This window comes from Panthera onca, chromosome B3 (assembly GCF_046562875.1).
Source record: "Panthera onca isolate mPanOnc1 chromosome B3, mPanOnc1 haplotype 2, whole genome shotgun sequence".
NCBI lineage: Eukaryota > Metazoa > Chordata > Mammalia > Carnivora > Felidae > Panthera > Panthera onca.
This window is the reverse complement of record NC_138344.1, coordinates 135,719,717-135,747,226: the sequence shown is the minus strand read 5'-3', so window position 1 is coordinate 135,747,226 and position 27,510 is coordinate 135,719,717. Positions and strand designations below refer to the sequence as shown.

Here is a 27,510-nt window from a genome sequence, read left to right as displayed (position 1 = left end):
ACTCCTGACCCTGCTCCTTCAATGGCTTTTGCCTGGATTTGCTCATCCTTCTGTCCAGATCAGTCCTAGTCTTCCCCATATCCAGCTCAGCCAGGTCTACCCTTCCACCAGCTCCTCCCATTACACCTGTAGAGTCGCCATTTTATCATGAGGAAAGTTCTGGAGACCCTCCACCTTTCCCATTGTATGCTTCTGTACTGGTTTGAACCGTATTCCTACCCAAAATATTCCTAATCCCAACTAAGACTTCTTTTCCTTCTCTTTCATACTTTTCTCCCAAATATCAATCCTCCTCTGATTTCATTTGCCTCCCATCTTAGCCTGGATCCCAGAGTCAACCATCTCCTTACTCCAAAATTCCTTGTCCCCCTGACTTCTACCAAAATCACAAATCCCCACTTCTGAATAAACCCACATTGCCCCCTTTTCTCATCCACTCTCAGACCCCTGGGACTAACTTGTCCTACTAATTCCTGCTAACTTGATCCACCACAAACTGGTGCTAACTAATTTCAGCTTGACCCTGAAGCTGGTCATTCTTAGATTACTTCTGGTGGACACCCTACTGCTTTCTTCTATGAGTTATTCCATCCTTTTTTCCGTGTTCCTTGAGCTCCCAACCTAATCTCTATCCTCCTCCCTCTCAGGAAAAGACATTAGCACTCATTATTCTTAAGGTTCAGTAATGAGCTCTCTTTGACACGTTATTACTCTTTTCCTTAAAATATATTTCCTTACAAAGGAAAGAACATCCTTCCTCTCTTCCACCCACCCTTTGTTCTTGATCACATATTCTTGCCTTCCAGGACCTGGCTCTACCAACTACTCCCTTTCCTCTGAGCCATTCCACTGACAATAAATATTTTCAGATCTTTATCCTAAAAAATCTTTGACATCTACTCCTTTTCCCCTCTAAATATCTGATCTCTCTCTTCCTTCTCTAACAAACTTTTCAGAAGAAAGTTCTGTGTTATATCTTTACATTCCCAAAGCCCTTGCAATATGCTCTTTGCACTCCCTTAAATGTGGGTGGTCCCTAAGGATCCCTCTCTAGGGATCCATATTCATGCTATTTAAGTACAACTCTGACCCTGTTCACTGTTTTAAGATCTTCCATAGATCTCCAAACATCATAAAATGAAGTCCTTATCTTCAAGGCTATTCACACTTGCATCCCAACCTACTTCTCTAGCTTTATTTTCCATTACTCCCCTAAAGCCACACCATGCAGCAAAAAATAAAACCTTGGTACCACCTACGTATGCACTACTCACTTCTTGTCCCTTCCTTCTAACCCTGCCATCTTTACTCTTGACATTCCAACTTTCCACAAAATGTCCTGCCCATCTCACATCTCTACCTGTTAAAATTTTATCATCCTCTCAATGTCTATCCAAATGGTATCTGTTCCTGAGCCCTTCTCTAGTCAACCAGAAATGATCACTCCCACCCTCAAACTATCCAAATAGTCCATCACACATCCCTTGGATTGACAGTGACTCACATATACACAGGGTGACCATGTGTCTCAGTTTATACCAGATCTTAGTCTACTTAATACTTATTGTTTGAGGTCATTATGAACATCACCCCTTCTTCATTCTCAAAAGTAGACCAATGTGAAGAGCAAATTATGTGGTCACCTTCTGTAAAAATAGTATTCACCCCCTTCCAAACTAGATTGTGAATTCCCAAAGTGCCTAGAATAAAAACATGTATCATAAACCCCCAATAATATTTGTTGAATGAATGACTCAATAAATGAAAAAATGAGCGAAGACAGATAAAGCCTCAAGTCAGTTTTGTCACCAAAACTTTTCTTACCACCTCATTCTCTTACATATAAATGAGGATAATATTTTTCTGATTTCCTTCCTGGAAGACAATAAGTTACTTTAAGGTTCTCAGGAAGAAAAACTCTATATAAATCCAGGGCAATATTTTATTATTTTTCTTAAAATGCTTCAAAAGTGTCTAAAAATTACCTTATCAGACAATATGCAGAGAGATTTCTGATGTCTGTTAGCACTTCTATTTCAAGTAAGAAATTGAGTAAGTCTTTAGTAGCAATGTTATACTAGATAATACTATGTATAGAGTAACTTAGCACATGTTGACATTTTTCTAGGGGACACTATATTCTTAAGCCATCCAACAACTGATTTCTAACTATTCCTTTTTTTGCCTTTTCTATTTCTAAAGAATCTAGCATTTTTCCCCTTCCCCTCCCCCATGGTCTTCTGTTAAATTTCTCAAGATCCACATATGAGTGCAAACATATGGTATCTTTCTCTGACTGACTTATTTCACTTAGCATAATACCCTCCAGTTCCATCCACATTGCTTGCTATAAATGGCCAGATTTCACTCTTTCTCATTGCCAAGTAGTATTCCACAGAGAATAAACTGAAGGCTAATGGGGGGGTGGAGGAGAGGAGAAAGTGGTTGATGAGCATTGAGGAGGGCACTTGTTGGGATGAGCACTGGGTGTTGTATGGAAGCCAATTTGACAGTAAGTTATATTTAAAAAATAATAAATAAATAAAGAATCTAGCAAACAAAATTACTATTCCTCATGTTTAAATACTTAAAAATCAGACTCAATCAAAGAAATAGAAGTTATACCTATGACAATAAAAACAAAGAATGTTCAGTCCCTATTAGCAGAAGACAGAAAATAAATTAAAGTGAAATGATATTGATCATTAACTATCCATTATTTATTGATTGTTCAATATTGATATGCCAATTAATTTTATTGATACAAAGGAATAGACAAAAATTTATCAGGCAAACATAAGACAGTGCCTACGATATGTTTTTAAAATTTTTTTTACAGTTTATTTATTTATTTTGAGAGAAAAAGAGACAGCACAAGTGGGGAAGGGGCAGAGAGAGAGGGGAAGAGGGAGAATCCCAAGCAGGCTCAGCACTATGAGCACAGAGCACGACCTGGGGCTTAAACCCATGAAACTGTGAGATCATAACCTGAACCAAAACAGAGTCAGATGCTCAACCAACTGAGCCACTCAGGCATTCCTACAATATGTTTTTAAAAGCTAATAAAAATGAACTGATTAAACTCGTAAGGTAAGTAAAAATACAAAAACCAGGAGTTTCCTAAACTTTAGCTGTAATCAGAAAATATAATGAGTGGAAAAAAATAAGGTTTGTAATAACACTAAAATTTCTTTCTGGAAAAGAACAACAACAACAAAAAAGGCAGAATGAAAATAATGAAAAACATTTGAGGAAAATAAAAGAGGACTTGAATAGAGAAGTCTTATAATTTTTTAAAGGAAATGTTCTTAATTAATCTATACATTTATTTCAAATTTCATCAAAACCCAAATGAAATTTGAAATTAAAAAAAAATCTAAATAAAGTCTTTTAAGAAAAATAGACATTGGAGAAAAACAAAGATAATTATAAGATTAACGAGACTGCCCTAAAATATAATAAATGATATACTGAAGTTAAAAAAAAAAAAAGTCATTCCTATAGGCAATTGGGCTGTCCAGGCTCCCAGAAATAACCCAAATGAGTTGGTAAGACTTGTCCTAACTTTGATTTTCATAGCTAAGGTCTAAAATAGAAACAAACAAACAGGAAGACTTACCTTGCAATCAACATATGATCCTGAATGTAGGCTAAAAATTGAGGATGGTCTTTTCTAGCAATGTATAAACACTCTCCATGTAGACAGAGAATCTTCAGGCAATTGAGCATATTAAAAAGAATGTCTGGCTCTTCAAACTTAGCCATTTCCTATGCACAGAACCACATGGTTACTGAGTTACCCTAAATAGCAATGCCACCAAAGCAAACCCTTAAATATCTCAAAAAACATACCTGGAAAATGGTGTATATTAGTCTCAAAGTTACTGGAAGCTGTTGGTAGCAAAACTTTCTCTCAGTGTCATTCTTTATTGCTGTGAAGAAATTATTACACAAAGGTTAGCATACCTCTTCCTTTCCCACCACTCATGACCTGATAAAGACCATAAAACCAAGAGGAGTAGAAATAAATATATACTACATTAAAAGGCATGTTATGTAATGCTTTTATTGGCTTTCCAGGGTAGCATATATCCCTTCTATGATGCAATTTCAGGAAACCTTCTAGATTCAGGGTTCTCAGCTTCCCTTTTCCACTGTAGCCCACCATATATTCAGATGTCCTTGACTCCCTAAAGCCACCCCATCCCAGCCCTATGCTCCTGTGGTCAGAGAGTTTGGCTGCTACCTATAGGGCCTCGTGTCTGACTAGGTATGCCTTCCTTATTGAAAAGGAGATAAGAAGGTATTAAAGAGAGGTATTCAGGTTGTATTAGCACCTAAGGAGGAATTTATCCCATGGACTCATGCCAAAGGGAATTTTTTTTAATGTTTTATTTATTTTTGAGAGATAAAGGGAGACTGAGCATGAGCAGGGTAGGGATGGGGGCGGGGGGGAGACACAGAATCCAAAGCAGGCTCCAGGCTCTGAGCTGTTAGCACAAAGCCTGACATGGGGCTCAAACTCACAAGCAGTGAGATCATGACCTGAGCTGAAGTCAGTTGCTTAACCATCTGAGCCACTTAGGCACCACTGAATATGCCTAACTTCTTTAAGACACCTGGAGGGGCGCCTGGGTGGCTCAGTCAGTTAAGTGACCCACTTCGGCTCTGGTCATGATCTCACAGTTTGTGAATTCGAGCCCTGATCTGGGCTCTGTGCTGACAGCTCGGAGCCTAGAGCCTGCTTTGGATTCTGTGTGTGTGTCTCTCTCTCCGCCCCTACCCTGCTCATGCTCTCTCTCGAAAATAAACATTAAAAAATATTTTCTTTAAAGAAGTTAGGCATATTGAAATCAGAACAACTACTCATGATTTTATTTTCCTGTGAGTCTAATACCTTTGCTCCTACAGTGGGGATGGTGGTCTATGGTACATGAGGCATGCTAGAGAAAAGAATTCACAAGTTAGCCAGATGCAAAAACTAATCTAAAATGTTTTCAAATCACTATTCTAAGTTTTGGCAATTACTGGAACCAGAGACAACAGGAGTCAAACTCTCTTAGCATATACACTAAATAGTTCATTAGCAATCTTGCACTTGAATGTTATTTTAATATTTCTTTTTTTTTTTTTTTTTTTTTTTTTTTTTTTTGAGAGAGAGAGAGAGAGAGCAGGAAAGAGGGGCAGAGGGAGACAGAGAGAACTTCAAGCAGGTTATTGGATCATAAGTGAAATCCTTGCTTCCTTTAGGGCCTGGGGCACAGAAGCTGCATGAGCTCAAGTTCCACTGGCTCTCTCCCAAAACCCTCTGCTTTGGCCAAATGCCCTACATGGCTGTCGAGAGTGCCAGAACCCTCCTTTCCAGTCGTTCAGCCTTGGATCAGAGCTACTTCTCCAGTGAGAACATGATACGCCATAAGTAGGAAGGTGCTGCTAACATGACAGGTTTTGTTGATAAGAAGCACGTGCTGCCAGAAAGATGCTCAGTGACCGCGGCTCTACTAGGAGCACATCCTGGACCTACTCACTTCATAATCTGAGGGGAAATGGTTCATTTGCACCAGTCTCCACTAGGGACACCAAGCCTGAACTTGCCCAAGTCGACAGTAATCTAAAAAACCAGGGCTCTGAACGTTAGGCCTGTGCAAACTGGGATATGCCAGAGTTCACCTACCAGCATGCTCCGTGGACTCGGCGCGACTGCCTGGGTTTTCCCCATGCTTGGTTGCTGGATTCTCCTCCTCCTCACCTTCAGGGCCTATAATAAACTCTGGTCTGGAAGAAAGGAGGCTGTCCTCAAGGCTGTCTGTGGGCTCCTGAAACAGATACGACAAGCAGCCAGGTGAGCAGCCTGTTGGGGAGGTAATGAATGGTTTCGCTAAGTTCAATAAAGATCGACTGAGTGCCAGCTGTGTCCCAGCCCTGTACTGAGCCCCAAAGGGCAAATGCACCTGCCTCAGAAGAAATGTGAGTTTCTTTCCATACTAATTAAAAGAGATTTGGGTCAGCTGTTACCAAAACATGTTCATTCCCTTGAAATAAATATGGAAAAATCTCAAAAACATTGCTAAATCGGCCTAGGTCGGCTTTCCCTATGAGCCTGTCTCACTCACCAAGTGATTCCAATCCATGCACATTTTGTTCAATAATAGGACTTAATTAGCAGGGAATAATAAAGGGCTCACAGCAGTATATTAAGACACAAACACTGGTTGTCCAGAGAAGCCAAATTTTTAGGAGCAAGAAATTGCTATAACATGTGAGTTAAAGAGAGTTAGGTATGGCAACCCAAGTGTTCATCAACAGATGAACAGATAGACAAAATGTGTTATATACATACAGTGAAACATTAGTCAGCCTTAAAAAGGAAGGAAGTCTGACACATGCTACAACATGAATGAACCTTTAGGACACTGTGCTAGGTGAAATAAGCTAATCGTGAAAAGGACAGTTATCGCATGGTTCTAGATATATGAGGTCTCTACAGTAAGTCAAATTCAGAGACGCAGAAAAATACAATGGTGGTTTCCAGGGACTAAGAGGAAGGGGGACGACAGGGAACTACTGTTTAGGGGATATAGAAGTTCAGTCATGCGAGATGAAAAAGTTCTGGAGATTGGCTGCACAGCTATGTGAATATCCTGAACACAATATATTTATAGATAATACATGTCATATATAATATATATGTATAAAACAAGCTACTAATACAGGTGAAATTGGAAAGATTAAGTGAGAGAGAGCACTCCTGTGGCTGCCACTTAAAACATCCATCTCCAATTATCCTTCTACCAGCCTTCTTCTTTCCTTCAAGTCCCACTTCAAATATCCTCTTTTAAAATCATACTATTTTGGTAACACTTTAACCACTACACATTTTCTCGAGAATTATTTGACAGCCAGCTCAAAGTGAGGAGATCAAGACGGATGAAGTGCTAGGACACCCACAAGAAAATGAGCACAATGGCTGGGAGGGCCCTGAAGAATATCTCTGCCAACTTCACAATTTTGTTAAGGCTAAACCTGTCCTAGGTCACCCATGAGCAAGATACTAAATCAAACTATAAAGTGAGTTGCATGAAATTCGATATGGTAAAGAGTTTCCTGCTATTTACTGACTCCTCAACATTACCCACGTGTCTGGAATCATCCTGCTGTGTGGCAGGGACTGGTGTTGTCCATCTTGCATACTAGCTTAAGCCTCCTGCTAGCCCCCATGTCACATCATCGCCCTTTTATCCCCTGCCTGTCCCAGGAAGAGAACTAAAGAGCGAAAGGGGCTGACATGCACAGTGAAGACCATGCATTCTAGGGCACAGCCCTCTTTTATTGATGGGCATCTCTCCCATAAAACTTTGAGAGAGGAGAACAGAATCCTTTGGGTTCACCTCCAAATCTGTTACTTCCAGCACATGACAAATGTCAAAAGCATCATGCACATGGGAGATTATTTGGATGGCTCAGTTCCTCCACACTTCTGCTTATTCCTCACTTCCTGGGATGGTGCTGGGAAAATGGACACAGTAGAGACAGCCTGCTGGGGACAGGGTAGGGCTCGGGACATCTGCCTCCATCACCTTCACCCTTTCATTCCCTCCCTGAAAGAGAAGTCTGTACTTCATGCAGCCACACCCTCAGCTGATTCTGTTCTTAAACACACACTACTGGAATCCATGGTTACTCCCATCCCCAAGGGCATAGAGGACCCTCAATCTCAAAATCCCTGGGCACATTCAATCCTTTATTTTTCCTCTTTTCTCTTCATGTGAGCGACTATTCCTTTTTTTCTAAAACTGCCTCCTACCTTGGTTTTGGAGTTCTTGTTCTCCCCTGGCTCTTCCCCTGTGTCTCTGGCACCTTCTCAAATTGTTTCTGGTCATCAGTTCTCCTGTTTTCCCTCTAAACAGTTGGTACTTCCCAGAATGCTAGCGAGGCTCTTTTCTCATTCTATGCATCCCAACATAATATGCTGGCGGCTCCAAACTTTTATCTACTTCTGACCTTCTTCCTAAAACCAGATCCACATACCCGCTGGTCATGACAACCTCACCAGGATATCTGAAGGCATCCCAATCCACCATGTCTGAATGTGCGCGCGTCATGCCCACTCCTGTCAAAAAGATCACTTGTACACCAGTAAAAATCTTTTATAAACGGCAACATTATCAGTTCCCAAGCCAGAAAACATGGGTTTGTCCTCAACTTTTGCATACCTCAATGCCAACTAAATCAGCACTGATGATTCTCTTTCCTAAAAATCCACCAGGCCTGCCCCTTCTCTTATCCCCACCACCATTGCTTTAATTCAGACTTGCCCATTTCCTCCCTGAGTGACCACATTAACCTTCTGACTAGATGCCTGTCCCCAGGGCCCAAATCCTCCAATCCCTCTTCTCCAATGGCAGAATGAATTTCTCAGATTCATCACATTGTATCACCACCCTGATTAAATTCTTCAGCAGTCCCCCATTCACCAAGACAAAATTCAAACTTCTTAGTTTGGCAGGCAGAGCCCTTAATGAATGTGAAAATAAGACCGAGTCCATCTTGCCTGACTCAGCTTTCATTCACTACTTTCCCATTCTGCTCACTGCTCCAGCAACACTGAACTGCTTGCAGTTTCCCGAATGTATCATTCCCTGCTTTCTTCTGTATCATTAAAACAGAGAGTTTTCTGGGTCTCAAAAGTCCTTCTCTCCTACCACCTTCCTTTCATTAACTCCACTCCTTTCAGATATGAACCCAGGAGCTCTCTCCTTCCTACCATACCTCCAGGCTGGATACGCTGACCCTTGTCTGCCCCCACAGTCCCCTTGTTCAGACCTCACCCAGCACACTAATCACTGTGTCTAACGGTTTTTCATTTATTTAAACATCTCCTTGATTAGACTCTAAGCTTCTTGATTTTAATTTGGGTTTGTTTTTTTTTTAAAGTTTATTTATTTTTGAGAGAAAGAGTGAGAGAGAGCACAAGAAGGGGAGGGGCAGAAAGAAAAGGACTGTCAGCATGGAACCTGATGTGGGGCTTGAACTCATGAACCATGAGATCATGGCCTGAGCTGAAATCAAGAGTCAGACACTTAACCGACTGAGCCACCCAGATGTCCAATTTTAATGTGTTTTCACATCATCTAGAACTGTGACTTTTTTTTTTGGTTAAGTACCCAATGACAATGTTGAAAGACCATACTACAGGGATGTTATTTTGCAACACATAGGACAAACGAGTTCAGTAGGTGGAAAGGTATTTAAAAACTGTAGAAAAAATTTACTGTATGTATGTTACACCTCAAAAAGATTTTTTTAAGAAGTCTCTTTCTACTTAGATAAATATTAGTGGAAAGGAAGAAAAAGAGAAGAAAGTAAACAAAGGCCCGAATAATACAGATCCATCTACCTTTGATGGTGTGAGGGTATTTTGGTGATGTGTGTGTCTTAAATGAAAACTGGCTAAACAGTAAATAACTAATGTATGGAGTAGCTAATGAATGGCATATGTTAGTTGTTTCCTATTGAAACAGTTTTCTTGGAAAGTAGGAAATGAAGCAAAGCCTTTATCAGTTGTTGATGAAGTCAATGGGTTTTCCAAACCAGGGTTACCTAGGAATTCTCAATACCCATATCCAATCTATGTCCTCGATATTTGATACATATATTTTATATTTTCACTGTTATCTGAACTTTGTGATAAAAGTTATTTCTGGAATACCAGTAATGCTTTGTATTTATGAAAATTGTATGAATGGATGCTCCACCACACTAACTCAAGACTCAAGAATTCTGTATGATATAGCTCCAGCTCATATCCCTTTCCACGAGCATAAGTTGGTGGAAGGAACAGGAAAATTTCTCTTTTACCACAGTCTCACATATAACTCAGCATAGAGCATAATGTAATATTGGAAGAAGACACCATTATACATGCTTCTACAGGCATTATCACTATCAGACAAGGGCAACCTCATTTTTTTAACTTCTTACCACCAGCCGGCTTTCTTCTTTAGGAGCCAGTCTCTCCAAGAGTTCACAAGCAAGCTGATAGCAGAGAATACTAGACTGACATAAGTTACACTCAATTGCCTTTTCTTCCTTCTGGCAGGTGTGGGAGCCCCCCCAGGGAGCTTGGAAGACATTGTTTATAATGGAAATAATGTCCTTTGATAAGCTGTGCTCTAAACCCATCGTAATCCCATCATCTTGTAACTCCATCTGAAAGACATCAAAATAAAGGCCAAAAAAAACCAAAAAACAAAAAAGAAAGAAAGAAAGAAAAAAGGAAAGAAAGAAAGAAAGAAAGAGAAAAAAGAAGAAGGAATTTGGTCCTTTTGTCCAATATTCCACTGGCATACTAAATGGGGATAAAATTTACTAACAAAAATATTAAGTTATTTAAAGATGATAAGAATTATAGACCATGAATATATATTGCTTTCCATGGATTCTTCTAAAAAGACTCTAAACACAAGACAAACAATGGGAATTATTTTTAAAATCACGTAGGACATTTTAAAAAGTTGTTTTTTAAACATCACTTTGTGAGATTTTACACATTAAAAAAAATGCTGCTCCTCACTTAACGTCCAGATCTTGGTTTCTAAATACCATTTATCCATTATCCACTAAGAGGAACCAGGGCTCCTTGGAGAAATGGCTGATTTCAAGGTTGGGGCGAGGAAAACATAAAATGACCCTGGAACATCTTGTTATGCCAGAAATTGAGGAAGTGTTCAAGGAATGACTGGGATATGTCAATAGAACACAGGAGCCAGTCTAAAGGGACTCCCACTGGTCAAATACAGGACAATATGAACACCAAAATGAATAATCATAGTAACAGATTTTAACTCACTGAATGAAATAAGAATTCATGTGTACATGCAGATAAAAAAACAAATAAACATAGAAATGGGAGAGAAGAGAAACTGTTTCCTCAGTAGAATGCCAGCTAATAAATTAAAAGAAATGATAAAATTAGAAAATTATCATTCGGTAACTATAATAGTAATAATTGATCCAGGCATGAATCAGCCCTGGATGCTAAAACTATTAGGTAAAAGTCTGATGAGAAACAGGAAATCTCAGCCTGCAAGTTACTTGTTAATTACAAAGGGGGAAATAGTGGCTTTGGAGTAGAGAAATTTGGCAGAAATCACCTTCCCAAGTTACCACCACCAGGTAAGGCAACATTATCATGTCACCTGCCTCCTGATATAATGCACTGAAAAGGATATAAAATCACACTAGTAGTGTTACTGCCAAAAAATGCTTAACCCAAATAGATTCATAAAGAAACATCAGACAAGCTCAAATTGAGGAACATTCTAAAATAACTGGACTGTACTCTTCAAAAATCAAGAAAATGGAAGATGAACAAAGACTGAAGAACTGCTCTGGATTAACAAAGACTAATGAGACAGGACAAATATTTGCAACGAAGTGATGCTGGGTTGTGTCCTACATCAAAAAAAAATTTTTTTCTTTTGCTATAGAGATATAATCATTATATCAATTTAAAAAATGATTAGTTTCTGTGGGTCAGATAATAGATAATAGTATTATAACAATATTAATTTCCTAATTTTGATTGATTTCCTTATTTTGTACTTGGTTATATAAGAGAATGTCCTTATTTTTTAGGAAATACACTCAGAAGTATTTAAGGATAAAGGGGCACCATATTTGCAATTCACCCTCAAGTGGTTTATTTTAAAAATTCTACAATTCATACATACATATACAGATTAAGAGCAACAGAAATAAATGTGGTAAGTGTTAACATCTGGAGAATCTGGGGAAGGAGTATTTGGGAATTCTTTGTGCTATCCTTGCAACTTTTCTGCAAGCCTGAAATTATTTCAAAATAAAAAGTTACAAAGAAATGTTCTCCCGACCAGACTTTTAAACTTGTCTTTTAAAATTACCTTCAAAAATCAATTTCTAGAATATATTTAAATCAGCCCATCACTATAGAGTTGTACCTTGCTCTTTCTAACAATAGCATGACTCAGTTCCCCAAATTTGTTCAACAGAACTATGTTCAACAGATCTATGTTCAACAGCATCTAATGATGCTAGAGTGTTTCTAAAATTCATATGCATTCTCACATGTCAACATTATTGCAGATATTCATACAAGTATTTTTCAGACTCTAGGGAATCCCAAAAGGAGTTTGCAAAATGTCTTGAGTGATGTTGCATCATTTCAGCAAGTATGAAGATGTCAAACACATAGCAAGAATCACTATACAATGCTTTCCCTTATTCTTCACCTCTGAACTAAAGGAAGCTCATGCTTCAGCTACCTGCTTCAGGAGAAGATCAAACATGAGGATGAAACAATTTAGATTCATTTCATCATCTTCACAATCAAAGTCAATAGTCCTTCCTCCTGGATGTCCAAAATTCTTGAAAGGGCTACGAAATGGACTACGCATAGGACTCCGAAATGGACTCTGAAAAGGACTATGAAATGGACTCAGCATATTGTGCTGAACTCGTCGGCCAGGATCAGAGGCAACACTCACCTACAAGAAAGAACATCAACACACATAAGTGAACTCACAGAAGCTAAAATGGCTTATATAAAATATCTGGAGACTCATGGAAGGTATTTCCAGCTGTCACACTGATTTCCTTCCTTAGTCAATAGCATTAGTACTTTCAAATATTATGGATCTTCTCAAAATATAAAAACAAGAAATAAAATCATCTAAACTTCGTGACTGTCAGGTGAATGAAACATCAGCACCCTGAAGAATGAAGGCAGCTGTCTTTGCCATTATATTGTTCATCCCATCACACATTTCCAATTAAAGTAAATTGTTTGCATCAACCTAAAACCATAACCAGATATTGCAAGATCAGTTTGAGAATCATGAGCACAAAATCTCAGTTTAACATGACTGATTAAAGAAGAATGGCATCTGGATAGTACAATTATCAAACTATCATGGGAAAACAATATATGTCAAATTGTTGTACTGGTTGTACTGATTATTCTCCATTTGCCTACCCAAGCCCCTCACTGCCCTCTTCTGCCCTGCTCTATGCCCAAGGATGCCAAGGATGGAGTCTTTCCCAGCTTTCTTGCAAGCTGGCTTCCAGTTGGGGTCAATCAGTGGGAGATACCAGCAGAAGCCCTGAAGCTGATGGAGACAGAGGTAGACGTGTATCTCCCACCCTCTGCCTGCTTTGATGCTACATCTCTGGCAATCTCTCCACTACTCTTCCAGCCAGCCCTTCCTTAAAATTTCAGTGCTCAATGGGCTCCAGGAACTCTTTTCCTTGTTCCTTCAGCCTTAGGGGTCTAATGGCTTCCTACTGAGCTGTTGCTGATGTCTAGGTGCCTCAACCAACCCTTATTGCTCCCTTAACTTTCCCCATAACTCTATAGGCAAAGTCTCCATGAAAGTCCCTTCATTTGAACCATCTAGGATAAATTCTGTACCAGGACCCTGACTGACATACCTGTATATCACTCTGAAATCATATTTTCTCTCTTAAAGATATAATAACCAGAGAGTTCCTTGAACACAATATTTAAACTAAAGAAAAAGAGTACCCCACCAAGAGTCAGAATATCTGGATATTGATAGTGTTGTCTACGGCAAATCACCTCAACTCACTGAACCTCAGGCTAAGTATTTATAAAATGAGGACAATGAGCTCTTCTCCAACTGCCTCACACAGTTCTGTGCTATGGTTCACTGTGAATATATTGCACAGTATAAGGCACCAATTAAGTTATGTAATATTAAAGGTTACAGAAGAAACAACATAAAAATGTTTGCCAGCTGGTTCTTATGAGGCAGACAAGAAAAGTAATGATGATTAAAAATCAAAAGAGAGCACTGAATACAAACTATGATCCCATGATTCTGATATATTTTCTAGTCCCTAGATATCAGGTAGAATGACAGTAAGAAAAAGTGGTATGGAGAGGCTGACAAGGGAAAGTTGCGAACAGTCCCTGCCTACCGTCACATTGAGAGTGAACCTCTCCAGAACTGATCCTGGTCTAGGAATGTCAGCACACCAACAGAAGCTCTATCATGTCCTCTACAAAAATATTATCAGAAATTCCCAATAGTTTTCCTACACCTCGGACTAGACTATGCTGACTTTTCTCATTCACAGAAGTAAAAAGGGGCCCCCCAAAATGGGCTCAGTTGGTCCACAGTGACAGCATCACTCACAGTAACCATCAGATGACCACATCTTCTCAAAACATGATAGAACAAAACACCCAAACTCCTCATCCCCAAAGTGAAGCACTGATCTGCCTAACAACTGGTAAAGAATTCTTATTCACCAGGAGACCAAAAGAAACAAAAAAAAAAAGAATACCTCAAAGCTACTCTTTTTGCTTTCATCAAGGATGAGAGATAGCTAATAGGTATGTGCAGGAGAAAACTCAAAGGAAAATGAAAACTCAATAATTTATTGACTGTAGATTATACAGAACATATTTTAGATCAATCTTTTCTATTATTTAATGTGCTTAAAAGATTAACAGAGTGAGATGGGATGAAAAAGCATTTTTAGAGAATTTTACTATGATGCTACTTTTAGACCTGGTATAATTGACAAAATCTTAACAAGTAAGACAAAAACAGTTGTGGCAATAATTACCCTTCGAGCTGCAAGGTTCCCTGCCAGTTCACTGACTCTTGATTTTCTTTGATTTGCCAGTTCTTTAACAGAATTAACTCCATCAGAAAACATACTTATCAATAGTTGAAGTGGAACCATGATGTCTAACTCCGATAATACCTGGGGAAAAAAGGCATATATCCCCCCAAAATATAAACTTTAAAACTCAAAAAAAAAAAAAAAACTGCATTTAACATTTTTTCCCAAAGTGAACTACTGAACATAAGGATACTTAGCCTTACGTATATTCTATCAGCACAGCCAACCTCAATTTTTCATAGTAAAAACTCAAAGTTATTATTGGACCTTCTATCTTCCCCACTCCCCGCAACCCATAAACTGCCATGTTATTTCTATTAAAACTTCTAAGCATCTTTTGACATTGTCTCCTCTTTTCCATAGCACTGCTAGTGCCTTACTCATCATCTTCCTCCTGGACTAGTGTAACCTGTGTGCGATCTTCCTCCAGTCCATCCTCCCTCTGATCTGACTGCGCCATCTGGCCTTGCTTTCTGATACAAGCTCAGGTACCCTCTGCCAAAGTCAAGTGACTTTATCTGTAATGAATTTTTGGAAATAGATGCATCTTTCCTTCAGACAGAATTAATTCATCCCTCTTCTCTGCTTCCTTAGAACTTTGTACATACATTTATTAGAGCAATGATTACTTTTCATTATATTTGACTGTTTGATACTGTCTCTCCCGCTGTGAGTTCCCTGAAGCTTTAAGGAAGTGTGAGGACAGGACCATCTCTTATCTCATTTTCATCAGTGCCAATTACGATGCCTGGCACAGAGGAACTCTATAAATGTTTCCACAATTAATTAATAAATGAGTCGGCTCCAATCACTATACTGTTCACTCTGTTCCCCAAATGTTAGACCAGAGGTTTAAAACCTCCTTCAGTTGCAGAACCCTGTCTTCAAACCAGAACTCTGGGAAAGCCCAGTCCATAAAACATGCAGCTGTAATTGCTCTAGCCATGCTGAGGACAGAGGTTTAGAGCCCTTTCTGCTCACCCCTACAGAACTCAGCCTAAAGGGCATGTAACTGAGTAACAACACCTAGCTATCTGTAGAAGGACTGGCTTTCCTAAAATGAGAGAGAACCTTGCTGAGATCTGCTTGGGGATGAAATGTTACAATTCTGGGTCCAAAAGGTACTTTTTTAAAAATGGTCCCTTTACTCTTTCTCAGTTGTGAAAAATATTGTTCCTCAGTTTAGAACCCAGAAAGGCATCTTCATGACTTGAAAATTCATCCTTCTGTGATACAGCAACGTATCTGCACCCACAGCGAACCTAAACATTGACTCTGGCCTCCTTTTTTGAAACTAGCCAAACTTTCTGACAGACATTCAACTCAATTTAATGAATTTTTAAGAACATTCATCAAATAAATACAAGGCCTGTGCCAGATGTTGAGAGGAAAGGATGAAGGGAGATATGATTTCGAAATGAGAAAAGCCCTGCCTGGTCCCTGCACTCCATGCATTTGCAATCAGGAGAAGAGACAAAAATGAACTAAATATTAGGCTGAATAAAATTTACACAAGGAGCCTGTATGAGTACTGGGGGAAGGAATAGTGAATTCCAAAGAGAAAATGGGGGTGTGAAGAAAACTTCATAGATGAGATCATTTTTGAGTTGGGCTTTAAGGATACGCTGGAGTTACAAGTGCAGACCGGGGAGAAAGGCATTCCAGCAGCTCATGCTACTCCCTAAGGCAGCAGCTCTCAACCTTCCCAAGTAAAGCACCTATTTAACATCAAAAGATTTAAAAGAACCCCACAAGACAGCCTATTATACTTTTAGAATCTATTGATGGAAAAATACATAAGGACCAAAAGCTATTATGAATTCAGTAATAGTATTGCATAAATCTGTACTCTACTAACCATAATGATAGACACATATATACGACATATAGTTATTTACCTATGCAAGGAGTTATTAGTCTATAGACTACCCTCAGCAAACATGCAAATTTATAGACTCTGCAATAACTCCCCGCTCCTCTACCCAGGGATCTAAATTCCCAGGCTAAGAACTATTGCCCCAAATGATTAAAGGTACCATTTACTCACATGAAGCCACAGTAAAGCTTGTTCCTGCACAGAGGAAGGGTATCCTGTGAACCGACAACTAATAAAGCCAAACATTTCTTCCAATGAAAAAGGTAGAGGACAGAGCTCAATGTCAAACATTTTGCTGGAAAGCAGAGCAACAAAAGTAAATGACCAATGGGCATATATCAGGGTTGAGTTGCATTTTTTAACTGTACCTTATTTGGGGAGCCAAACACTTTAGATTGGGCTGTGTTCCAAATATTATTATCATGTTTCATTTTACTATAATAGTTTATTTCATTAGAATAAAGAATTCATACTGTTGTTAATAACATTAGTGTTTATACTCATATCAGGCTTAACAGAAAGAATTGCATTTCTAAGGAATTAGAGTTGCTCCCCAGCATCTAAAAACATTATCCCCTTGCATTCTCCCCACTTTATTCAAATCATAATTATATTTGAAAATAAACAAACAATATGGTGTATCTATTATTCCACCAGAACCAAATTTTTTCTCGACAATTCCAGGTCATCTTAGCACAGTTTATTGCAACTGCTTCATTTTGCACCTTCAGATTTCTCTATAGGGTTGTTAAAAAGTAAACAAGATTATATAAAATACTTAACACCGTTCCTGGCACACATTACATGCTCAATAAATGTCAGACATCATTATAATTGTGGTGGCTTCATTAAACTACTTACCCACCTTAATACTTCCCTGAATTCTTTTAACTGGTTATCTGGGACTTCTGTTCTGATGGCTTCCAGCCACTCGGGCATAATACACTCCCACACAGACTGACTGATCACATTGTAGGGGATCAGGCAGAGGATTCGGTTGAGACCTTCCTTCAACTGAGTCACCGTGCTGCAGGATTTATCCCAGTAACCACCAACCTGATGGCATTTCCACAGCCATAGGGGAAAAGAACAAAATGCACCTGTTAAGGTTATACTCTAAGGACTTCCTAAAGGAGATGGATACAGAGGAAGACCGAAATCCATTACATCTGAATTGCGGGCCAAGTATCTTCCCAGTGAGATATGTAAGAATCTATAAACCATCAGGATACATTAATTACAAAAAAACCCCATACTTACAAATAGGTCCAAATATTAATCACAGACTGGATTTCAACTATTCTACTGCAGTCCGAATCTCACACATGAATTAAAATTCCAAAGATTTATTCCTAACAGGATGAGCACACAATTGGAGCATTATTATTTCTAAAGTTTCACAAACCCATTACAAATACGTGCAGTTACACCTGTGCTTCAGAGGAATATAGATTTCTACTACTGTACACTTTGCATTTAATATTTTTCAGTATGGAAAATAAAGTGGCAGAGAGTGCTATTCTTCCCTGTGCTATATTATGCCACAATTTTTCTCCTAAAAATGTTCTAAGGATGGATGAATTCATTAATTAAAAAAAAAAACAAACGTGTTTTTTACTAAGATAGTATATTAATTTTCTAGTGCAAAAAAAATTATATCGAATTAAATTCAGGTTCTGTTCATAATTCCAATGTCATTTATTTATTTTTTAATGTTTATTTTTTGAAAGAGAGAGAGAGACTGAGTGCAAGTGTGGAAGGGGCAGAGAGACAGAGGAGGAGACACAGAATCTGAAGCAGGCTCCAGGCTCTGAGCTGTCAATACAGAGCCCCACACAGGACTCAAACCCACAAACTGTGAGATCGTGACCTGAGCCGAATTCAGACGCTTCACTGACTGAGCCACCCAGGTGCCCTTATAATTCCAATTTTAGATAAAGACCTTATATTCTTATTATGTATGTCAAAGTAACAACAGCTCAACTGGTCCTGAATCTTTACCATATAATACAAGAATCGTTGGAAACTACCTTATTTTAAATGAATCCAATTTTAAACATTTAATTATTATTCCTAGAATTCTAAGTTATTGAAAACAATTAAATCAATTCTATTTAAAGCTCAAATATCTATTTGGTATCCTATTTCCAAAATTCTAGATGATTGATTAGAAATTTGCAGGAAGTGACTACATTTCTGGGACTGTCACTGTTGTTACATACACTCAGAGGCCCACGGGGTTTTTTCTTGTTGTTGTTGTTTTAAAGTTTATTTATTTTGGGGGTGGGCAGAGAGAGGAAGACAATTTCAAGCAGGCTCCAAGAGCTGAAGGCAGATCCCAACGCGGGACTCAAACTCACGAACCATGAGATCATGACATGAGCAAAATCAAGAGTCAGACGCTCAAACTACTAAGCTACCTAGGCGCCCCAAATGCCTACTGGCTTTGAGTCACATTTTGGAATAAGTATCTCTGGGGTGTTCCTAAATTGTCAATAGCTAAACAATGGATCCTTTGATTTGGAAAAGCTGTCATATTTAAAAGGATTTTAGAGAGTTCTCACCTTAAACAAATGTCATATTACCAATATGGGAGGATCAAACTGGTAAGACACAAACACACACAAAAGATCACAGCTAGCCTAAAGACTCCCCTAGCAAAATTCTAGAACAGAAATCAGATTTAGAACAAAAATTAAAATCTGCCCCTACCATGAACTCCCCTCCACCACCTTCTCCTGCAAATGATCCAGTCAGAGGCCCATATTCAGAGCCTGATAGGAGCTATCATAGAGGCCTTCCCTCCAAAGTTTAATTGGGCTAAAGTGGAATGACATACTCCGAAGGAAGGAAAATATCCTAAAGTCTTCGCCAAACAATTTACAAAAATATTGCAAAGGCACACAGCTCTAAATCTACACATCTCAGAACATAGGAATCTTCTGTTTTCCCCTTAGTTGGAAATCCTCTCATTGATATAAAGAATTCAAATTAATGCAGTCAAGGGGGTAGCCCAGCTCCTTAATTAAATATTATCAAGGCTGCCATCTTATTCTTTGAAGAACTAAAAATAACTGTCCTCGCCTTACTAATCGAATCTTTACAGAAAACGTAATTGTGGTTCTGGAAGTATCCCAAAGCCCACCCATGCTTCTTCCCAATCCCAGAGTTTCCCCTATTCATCTCAAGATGCCTGCAGATACTACAGAAAGTCAGGACATGGGAAAAGGGGACTATGCTGCACTGAATAAACACTTTATTAGTAATTGTCCCAGGCCTCAGCCTCCTCAGGCAGACCCCCCTGAACCCTCCTCTGTACTAAGGCCTCAACGTGGACCCACTCAAGACTTCAGACTCAGCACAAACAATGTTGCCCACCTCCCAAACCCCTCCTCCCTTAAAATGCCTGCTCCTAAAAGCTCCATGCTACCTAGAGAATTCATTATTTGTCCCAATCAAAACCCTCTTAGACCAGTGACTTTAAAAGTTTGCATCCTTTCTCTCCCTCTTTGAGATGTAAATCTTCTACCCCTCAGAACTATCTTCTCAAGGTCCTGAAAGCATCTCTCTAAGATGCAAACATCCAAGGAAATAGCTGGCTCTCAGGCCAAAGGGATGTCTTGCTTTTACTTGTACTATTGCCTCCTGTGATTAAAAAAAAAAAAAAATTAATTTAAAAAAAAAGGAGAAATTTATTCTTCTTCCTGAGAAGCTCCAATTAACACCCCCCACCCCCCGCCTTAGCAAACCTCCAATGCCTTTTTCCTTAGCATATTCCAGCTTTTAAAAATGGATAAAGAAAATGTGGTTTATATATACAATGGAATACTACTTGGCAATGAGAAAGAATGAAATCCTGCCCTTTGCAGCAACGGAACTGGAGGGTATTATGCTAAGTGAAATAAGTCAGTCAGAGAGAGGTATCATATGTTTCCACTCATATGTGGAACTTGAGAAACTTAACAGAAGACCATAGGGAGAGGGAAGGGGAAAAAAATGGTTACAGAGAGGAAGGAAGGCAAACCATAAGAGACTCTTAAACACAGAGAACAAACTGAGGGTTAATGGGGCGGGGGGAGGTGAGGGAGAGGGGAAAATGGTTGATGGGCATTGAGGAGGGCACTTGTTGGGATGAGCACTGGGTGTTGTATGTATGCGATGAATCATGGAAAACCAAGAGCACACTGTATACACTGTATGTTAGCCAACTTGACAATGAATTTTATTAAAAATAAATAAAGATTGTAGGCACCCCCCAAAAATAAAAAAATAAATAAAGTAAATTCAAAAAAATAAAAAGTAACTTCTTAGTGGACTAAAATAACTAACTGCCTAAGGCTGAACCACAGCCTTCATTACACATCAGGGCAAATAAAAAGATCTTGAAGGTCTCTCCAAAAATATTGATAAAAAGCTTTAGTCCTTACATTGAACAGGTTAACCACTTGTTCTATCTGCTAGAAACATAATTTGAATAAAAGTGATGATGAAAAGTGAATTTGAAAAACAACTCTTACATAAACTAGTGAGTTTTGTATTACTATGACAGTCTCTACTGTTAAGGTCTCTACAGATATTTCTTGACTCAAAATTGCATTGTGTCCCAATAAGCCCATCATAAGTTGAAGATACTGTAAATTAAAAACACACTTAACACTCCCAACTTACCAAATATCATTGCTTAGCCTGGCCCACCTTGCATGTGCTCAGGACACTCACATTGGCCTACAGCTGGGCAAAATCATCTAACACAAAGCCTATTTTATAATAAAGTGTTAAATAGCTCATGTAAGTTATTGAATACTGTACTGCAAGTGAAAAACAGAATGGCTGTGTGGGTGCGCAACGGTAGCTGGTATAGCAAAGGTTGACCCAGTGACCACGTGGCTGTCTGGGAGCTGAGGCTCGTGGCCCCTGCCCAGCATCATGAGTGAGGATCATACTGCATACCACTAGTCCAGGAAAAGATCAAAATTCACATGTTGAAGTACGGTTTCTACTGAATATGTATCACTCTTGTACCATTGTAAAGTCGAAAAATCCTAAATCAAACCATGGTAAACTGGGGACCATTTGTATGTGTGTCTGTCTATACTTTTGCATAGGTATATTATGTATATGTGATATTTTGTTACTTCTGAATGGTATTGACAATTTACAAAATCCATTAAAAGATCTATTCTAAATGAGTTTTAAAAACGTAACTTATATGAATTAAATATTCCCCAAACTCTCAGAAATATAGAAAGTAACCCAAATGTTTTTCAAGTTCATGTGATTTGGGTAAATCTTTCATAAACAAGACGAGATTCATATAGTTGGTTTAATAAAAACAGTTGTGTCTTCTGAGTTATCAGCAGTGAGTATAATCTAATCATACATTTTTATTCTATGTCGGTTTTCTAGTCAAGTAAGTTAATATTATATTTACTAGATGTTTGAGATTATAAAATGTATAGATTTAATTTTAATTAAATTAAATTATTATTCTGACAAGCTTTATTTCAACAATAGCTGTGTTTTATAATATGTCTACTTAGTAGTTTCCAAAATGTTTTTGATAGCTTGAAACGAAAGTTATACTAAGTTACATTAAATGGTATGTACCTGTTGAATATCTAGACCATTTCTAAATAAGACAAAACACTGAGGGGTGCCTGGGTGGCTCAGTCGGTTAAGTGTCCAACTTTGGCGCAGGTCACGATCTCACAGTTTGTGAGTTTCAGCCCCATGTCAGGCTCTGTGATGACAGCTCGGAGCCTGGAGCCTACTTTGGAGTCTGTGTCTCCCTCTCTCTCTGCGACTTCCCTGCTTGCGCTCTGTCTCTCTCTCTCAAGAATAAATAAACATTAAAAAGAAAAAAAGACAAAACACTGAAACATTAATTACTGAATACAAGTTTATATACTTTTAGATTCTTTTTTTTTCATGTTTATTTATTTTGAGACAGAGAGCACAAGTGCATGTGAGAGGGGGAGGGGCAGAGAGAGAGGGAAAGAGAGAAAGTCCCAAGCAGGCTCTGCATGGACATGAGTCTCGACCTCACAAACCATGAGATCATGACCTGAGCCAAAACTAGGAGTCAATGCTTAACTAACTGAGCCACCAGGTGCACCTACTTTTGGATTCTTATTATGACAGAGAGACTAAAGATATTTTGATCTGTTAACAAATATGTTCTTTTTGCCATATTGAGAAATTATACTATGAAATATAGCTCTTGAGGTTATAAAGTAGTATATTCATAAAATTTGCTAATATGCTACAAAACACTGGTAGGTGACAGGAAATTCACAAACTGTCTACCTCTTGGTTTTCTCTGAAAAATAGAGGTTATCAAGTGTTGAAAACTATGATCAATATATATAAGTGAAACTATTAGAAATAGTAAGAGTGATGGAAAAAACTCCATATGCAGAATATTTAAGGAATATATGAGACAATTTTGTTAAGGACAAAAAGAGTAATTCTGTCCTAAAGTCATTCTGTAGAGGTGGTGTGAAGGCTTTCTAGAATAAAAAAAGAGTAAAGTGAAGGACAAAAACCTGAATAGAAATAAAAAGTTGTAAAGGATGGTGTGGAGGGTGGGGGTGGAGGACAGAGAGAGAATCTTACCTTGTGTGGTCAAACTGGCTAAGATTGATAGGGAAAGTTTTTTAAGTGAACTTTATTTTTTTATTTTATTTTATTTTATTTTATTATTTTTTTAAATAGGAAATTTATTGTCAAAGTGGTTTCCATACAACACCAAGTGAACTTTAATATTAACAGTGTAGCAGTATAAAACCTGTGTTTGGGTTTTTTTTTTTTTTTTTTTGTCAATGTTTATTTATTTTTGAGAGACAGAGCACAAGCAGGGGAGGGGCACAGAGGCAGGGAGACAGAATCCGAAGCAGGTTCCAGGCTCTGAGCTGCCATCACAGAACCCGATGCAGGGCTCAAACCCATGAACCATGAGATCATGACCTGAGCCAAAGTTGGACGCTTAACCAACTGAGCCACCCAGGCACCCCTGAGTTTGGTTTTCTTTCACAGAAAAGGACAAAAGTTTTTTGGGTTACTGGTGTGTTCTTAATAAGAAATTGCATGCAAAAAAAGCATTTGATAAAATATAGCATCATTTCTTAATAAAAACCATCAAGAAAAGGGATAGAAGGGATAGAAGGATCATACCTCAAGACCATAAAGGCCAAATATGAATGACCTGCCACTAATATCATCCTCAAGGGGGAAAAATTGAGAGCTTTCCTCCTAAGGTCAGAAACATGACAAAGATGTCCACTCTCACCACTGTTACTCAACACACTGTTGGAAGTCCTAGCCTCAGCAATCAGACAATATAAAGAAATAAAAGGCATCCAAATCGACAGGGAGGAAGTCAAATTTTCACTCTTCGCAGATGACATGACACTCTGTGTGGAAAACCCCAAAGACTCTACCTACCAATAAACTGCTAGAACTGATACATGAATTCAGCAAAGTCACAGGATATAAAATCAATGTACAGAAATCAGTTGCATTTCTATACACCAATAATAAAGCAGCAGAAAGAGAAATCAAGGAATCAGTCCCATTTACAATTGCACCCAAAACCATAAAATACCTAAGAATAAACCTGATCAAAGAGGTGAAAAATCTATACACTGAAAACTATAGAAAGCTTATGAAAGAAATTGAAGAAGACACACACACACACAAATTCCATGCTCGTGAATTGAAAGAAGAAATATCGTTAAAATGTAGATACTACCCAAAATAACACCAGCATGCTTCACAGAGCTAGAACAAAAAAAAAAAAAACCCTAAAATTTGTGTGGAACCAGAAAAGACCCCGAATAGCCAAAGCAATCCTGAAAAAGAAAACCAAAGCTGGAGCCATCATAATCCTGGACTTTAAGCTGTACTATAAAACTGTAATCATCAAGACAGTATGGTACTGGCACAAAAACACTCAGATCAATGGAGGAAAATAGAGAACCCAGAAATGGACCCACAAATGTATGGCCAACTAATCTTTAACAAAGTAGGAAAGAATATCAAATGGAACAAAGACAGTCTCTTCAGCAAGTGGTGCTGGGAAAACTGGACAGCGACATGCAGAACAATGAACCTGGACCACTTTCTTACCCCATAAACAAAAATAAACTCAAAATGGATGAAAGACCTAAATGTTAGACAGGAAGCCATCCCTAGAGGAGAAAACAGGCAACTACCTCTTTGACCTCAGCCACAGCAACTTCTTACTCAACATGTCTCCAGAGGTAAGGGAAACAAAAGCAAAAAGAACTATTGAGACCTCATCAAGAAAAAAGGCTTCTGCACAGCAAAGAAAACAGTCAGCAAAAAAACTAAAAGGCAACCGACAGAATGGGAGAAGATATTTGCAAATGACATATCAAATAAAGGGTTAGTATCCAAAATCTACAAAGAACTTATCAAACTCCACACCCAAAAAACAAATAATCCAGTGAAGAAATGGGCAAAAGACATGAATAGACACTTCTCCAAAGAAGACATCCAGATGGCCAACTGACACATGAAAAAATGCTCAACTTCACTCATCACCAGGGAAATGCAAATCAAAACCACAATGAGATGCCACCTCACCCCTGTCAGAATGGCTAACATTAACAAGTCAGGCAACAACAGATGTTGGCAAGGATGTGGAGAAAGAGGAATTCTTTTGCACTGCTGGTGGGAATGCAAACTGGTGCAGCCACTCTGGAAAACAGTGTGGAGTTTCCTCAAAAAATTAAAAATAGAACTACCCTACAACCCAGTAATTGCACTACTAGATATGTATCCAAAGGATACAGAAGTGCTGATTCAAAAGGGCACATGCACCCCAATGTTTATAGCAGCACTATCGACAAGAGCCAAAGTGTGGAAAGAGCCCAAATGTCCACTGACTGAAAAATGGATAAATAAAGAAGATGTGGTGTATGTGTGTGCGTGTGTGTGTGTGTGTGTGTGTGTATAATGGAATACTATTATACTGAATTACTGAATACTATTCAGCAATTAAAGAGAATGAAATCTTGCCATTTGCAACAATTTGGATGGAACCATAATGTATTATGCTAAGTGAAATAAGTCACTCAGAAAAAGACAAATATCATATGACTTCACTCATATGAGGACTTTAAGATACAAAACAGATGAACATAAGGGAAGGGAAGGAAAAATAAGATAAAAGCAGAGTGGGAGACAAACTGTAAGAGACTCTTAAATATACAGAACAAACTGAGGGTCGCTGGTGGGGTGTTGGGTGGGGGGATGGTCTAGATGGGTGAGAGGCATTAAGGAGGGCACTTGGGATGAGCACTGGGTGTTATATTACATGATGAATCACTAAATTCTATTCCTGAAATCATTATTATACTAATATCAACTAATTTGGATTTAAATTTAAAAAAAAAATAATAATAAAGTAAAAGGATAAAAAGAAAAGAAATTGAACAAGGTTTTTCTTTACCTTTTCAATAATGTGTCTAGGAAACAACTATTCTGTGTCTTACCATAATTTCCTGTGCCCCAAGTCCTCAATTATTTAAGAGAACTAAGTCTTCTCAATTAAAACAAAAAAGCCAATTTTTAATTAGCATGTTACATCCTATATTTACTTTTGAAATCTTTTTGTCCTTGTGGTTAAATGGATAATTAAGTATTGTTTCATAGTGACCCTGTGATCCTGGTGAATTAAGTGTTTAAACCTTTTGACATTTCTGACAACTTTTCATATTTTTGCCTTCCCAAAATCAAGTCCTTAATAAAATCTTGATCTCAAACTGGCTTTGAGATTTCTGAGAGGGCCTCTAGAAAATCTCAAAGGATTTTTTTCTTTTTCTAGTAAAATAAGATATTAGGTTTCCAATAACCAATTAGGTTTATTTGATATGTTGAATTGCATGAAAAGCATCATCAAATACGAAGAGATGCTTAACCTTCCCTAGCTTATATTTGTATAGGTAAAATGTTATGAAATTTCTAGCAATTTGTCATTACTTTTCCTGCTCATGACATAGCCTCCTGATGCTTTCCCTAATGTGATCATAATTCCAGTACTCTCAGAGGATCTGATTATAGCCATTTTTAAAGTCTTTTATCATTCACAGTCTGTTATTGTTTTTTTTCTGATGTTTTCCTGAAAGCTCTTGTGATCAACCACTAGATAGAAGGCTTTGGCTTTAGCAAAAAGAACTGTCTCTGAGACCCAGGAACAGTATGACAGGCAATACTGAGTACAAGCTTCTGGTGGTATTGCATGCTGCCGGCCTGAGAAAGGATTCCAGAACGCTGGTGGAGAAGCTGATGTGTTCCTAAAACTGCTACCCAAGATTAAAAGGAACAAAAGTTAATTAGATGGGGTTGGGGCACTTGGGTGGTTCCGTTGGTTAAGCATCTGGACTCTGTGTCAGCTCAGATCACAATCTCATGGTTTGTGAATTTGAGCCCTACATCGGGCTCCACGCTGACGGTGCAGAGCCTGCTTGAGATTCTCTTTCTCCCTCTCTCTCTCTGCCCCTCCCCACCCCTCTCAAAAATAAATAAACTTAAAAAAATTTTTTTTAATTAATTAGATTAGGTTGAATGAACTGATGAAGAAAGGTAATCATTTTTGTGTTTTTTTAGTTTGGAACTTTGCTGGCTCTTTAATGTTCTATTTTCTGGATATAAGGTTTTTCTTAAACTAGCTACAACTCACAAGAATTTAGTAGATTATTTTTGTAAACAACAACAAAACACTTGTCTTTTTCTCCCCCAACATCTGACCCTTCAGAGTTCAGAAACTCTTAGTATTTTTATTTCCATGCACAAGTTTCTCAATCTGTCCTCCTTGTAACAGAACATAATCAGAAAAACTGGTAATACCACCAAGGCTTTGCCTAGACTGTCATAGTAGAGAAGGATGTGCATAGAATCAGATATGACCAGTTTTAAGG

The 27,510-nt window shown here is 38.3% G+C and overlaps 1 protein-coding gene across 10 annotated transcripts in view; it reads right to left on the bottom strand.

The window, feature by feature from the left end:
• Nucleotides 1-27,510, bottom strand: part of UNC79 (unc-79 subunit of NALCN channel complex) — a 262,094-nt gene that overhangs the window by 114,791 nt on the left and 119,793 nt on the right. For 9 of the 10 annotated variants that reach the window (XM_060620631.2, XM_060620624.1, XM_060620626.1 and 6 more), the window contains exons 15-22: nt 17,433-17,623; nt 16,739-16,862; nt 14,632-14,772; nt 12,303-12,524; nt 9,982-10,209; nt 5,675-5,816; nt 3,853-3,932; nt 3,620-3,768 (exon numbers count right to left, since the gene is read on the bottom strand). In XM_060620631.2, the coding sequence (XP_060476614.1) occupies nt 3,620-3,768; nt 3,853-3,932; nt 5,675-5,816; nt 9,982-10,209; nt 12,303-12,524; nt 14,632-14,772; nt 16,739-16,862; nt 17,433-17,623 (1,277 nt within the window). The remainder of the gene's footprint in view (nt 1-3,619; nt 3,769-3,852; nt 3,933-5,674; nt 5,817-9,981; nt 10,210-12,302; nt 12,525-14,631; nt 14,773-16,738; nt 16,863-17,432; nt 17,624-27,510) is intronic. The other variant, XM_060620633.1, reaches the window with a different exon arrangement.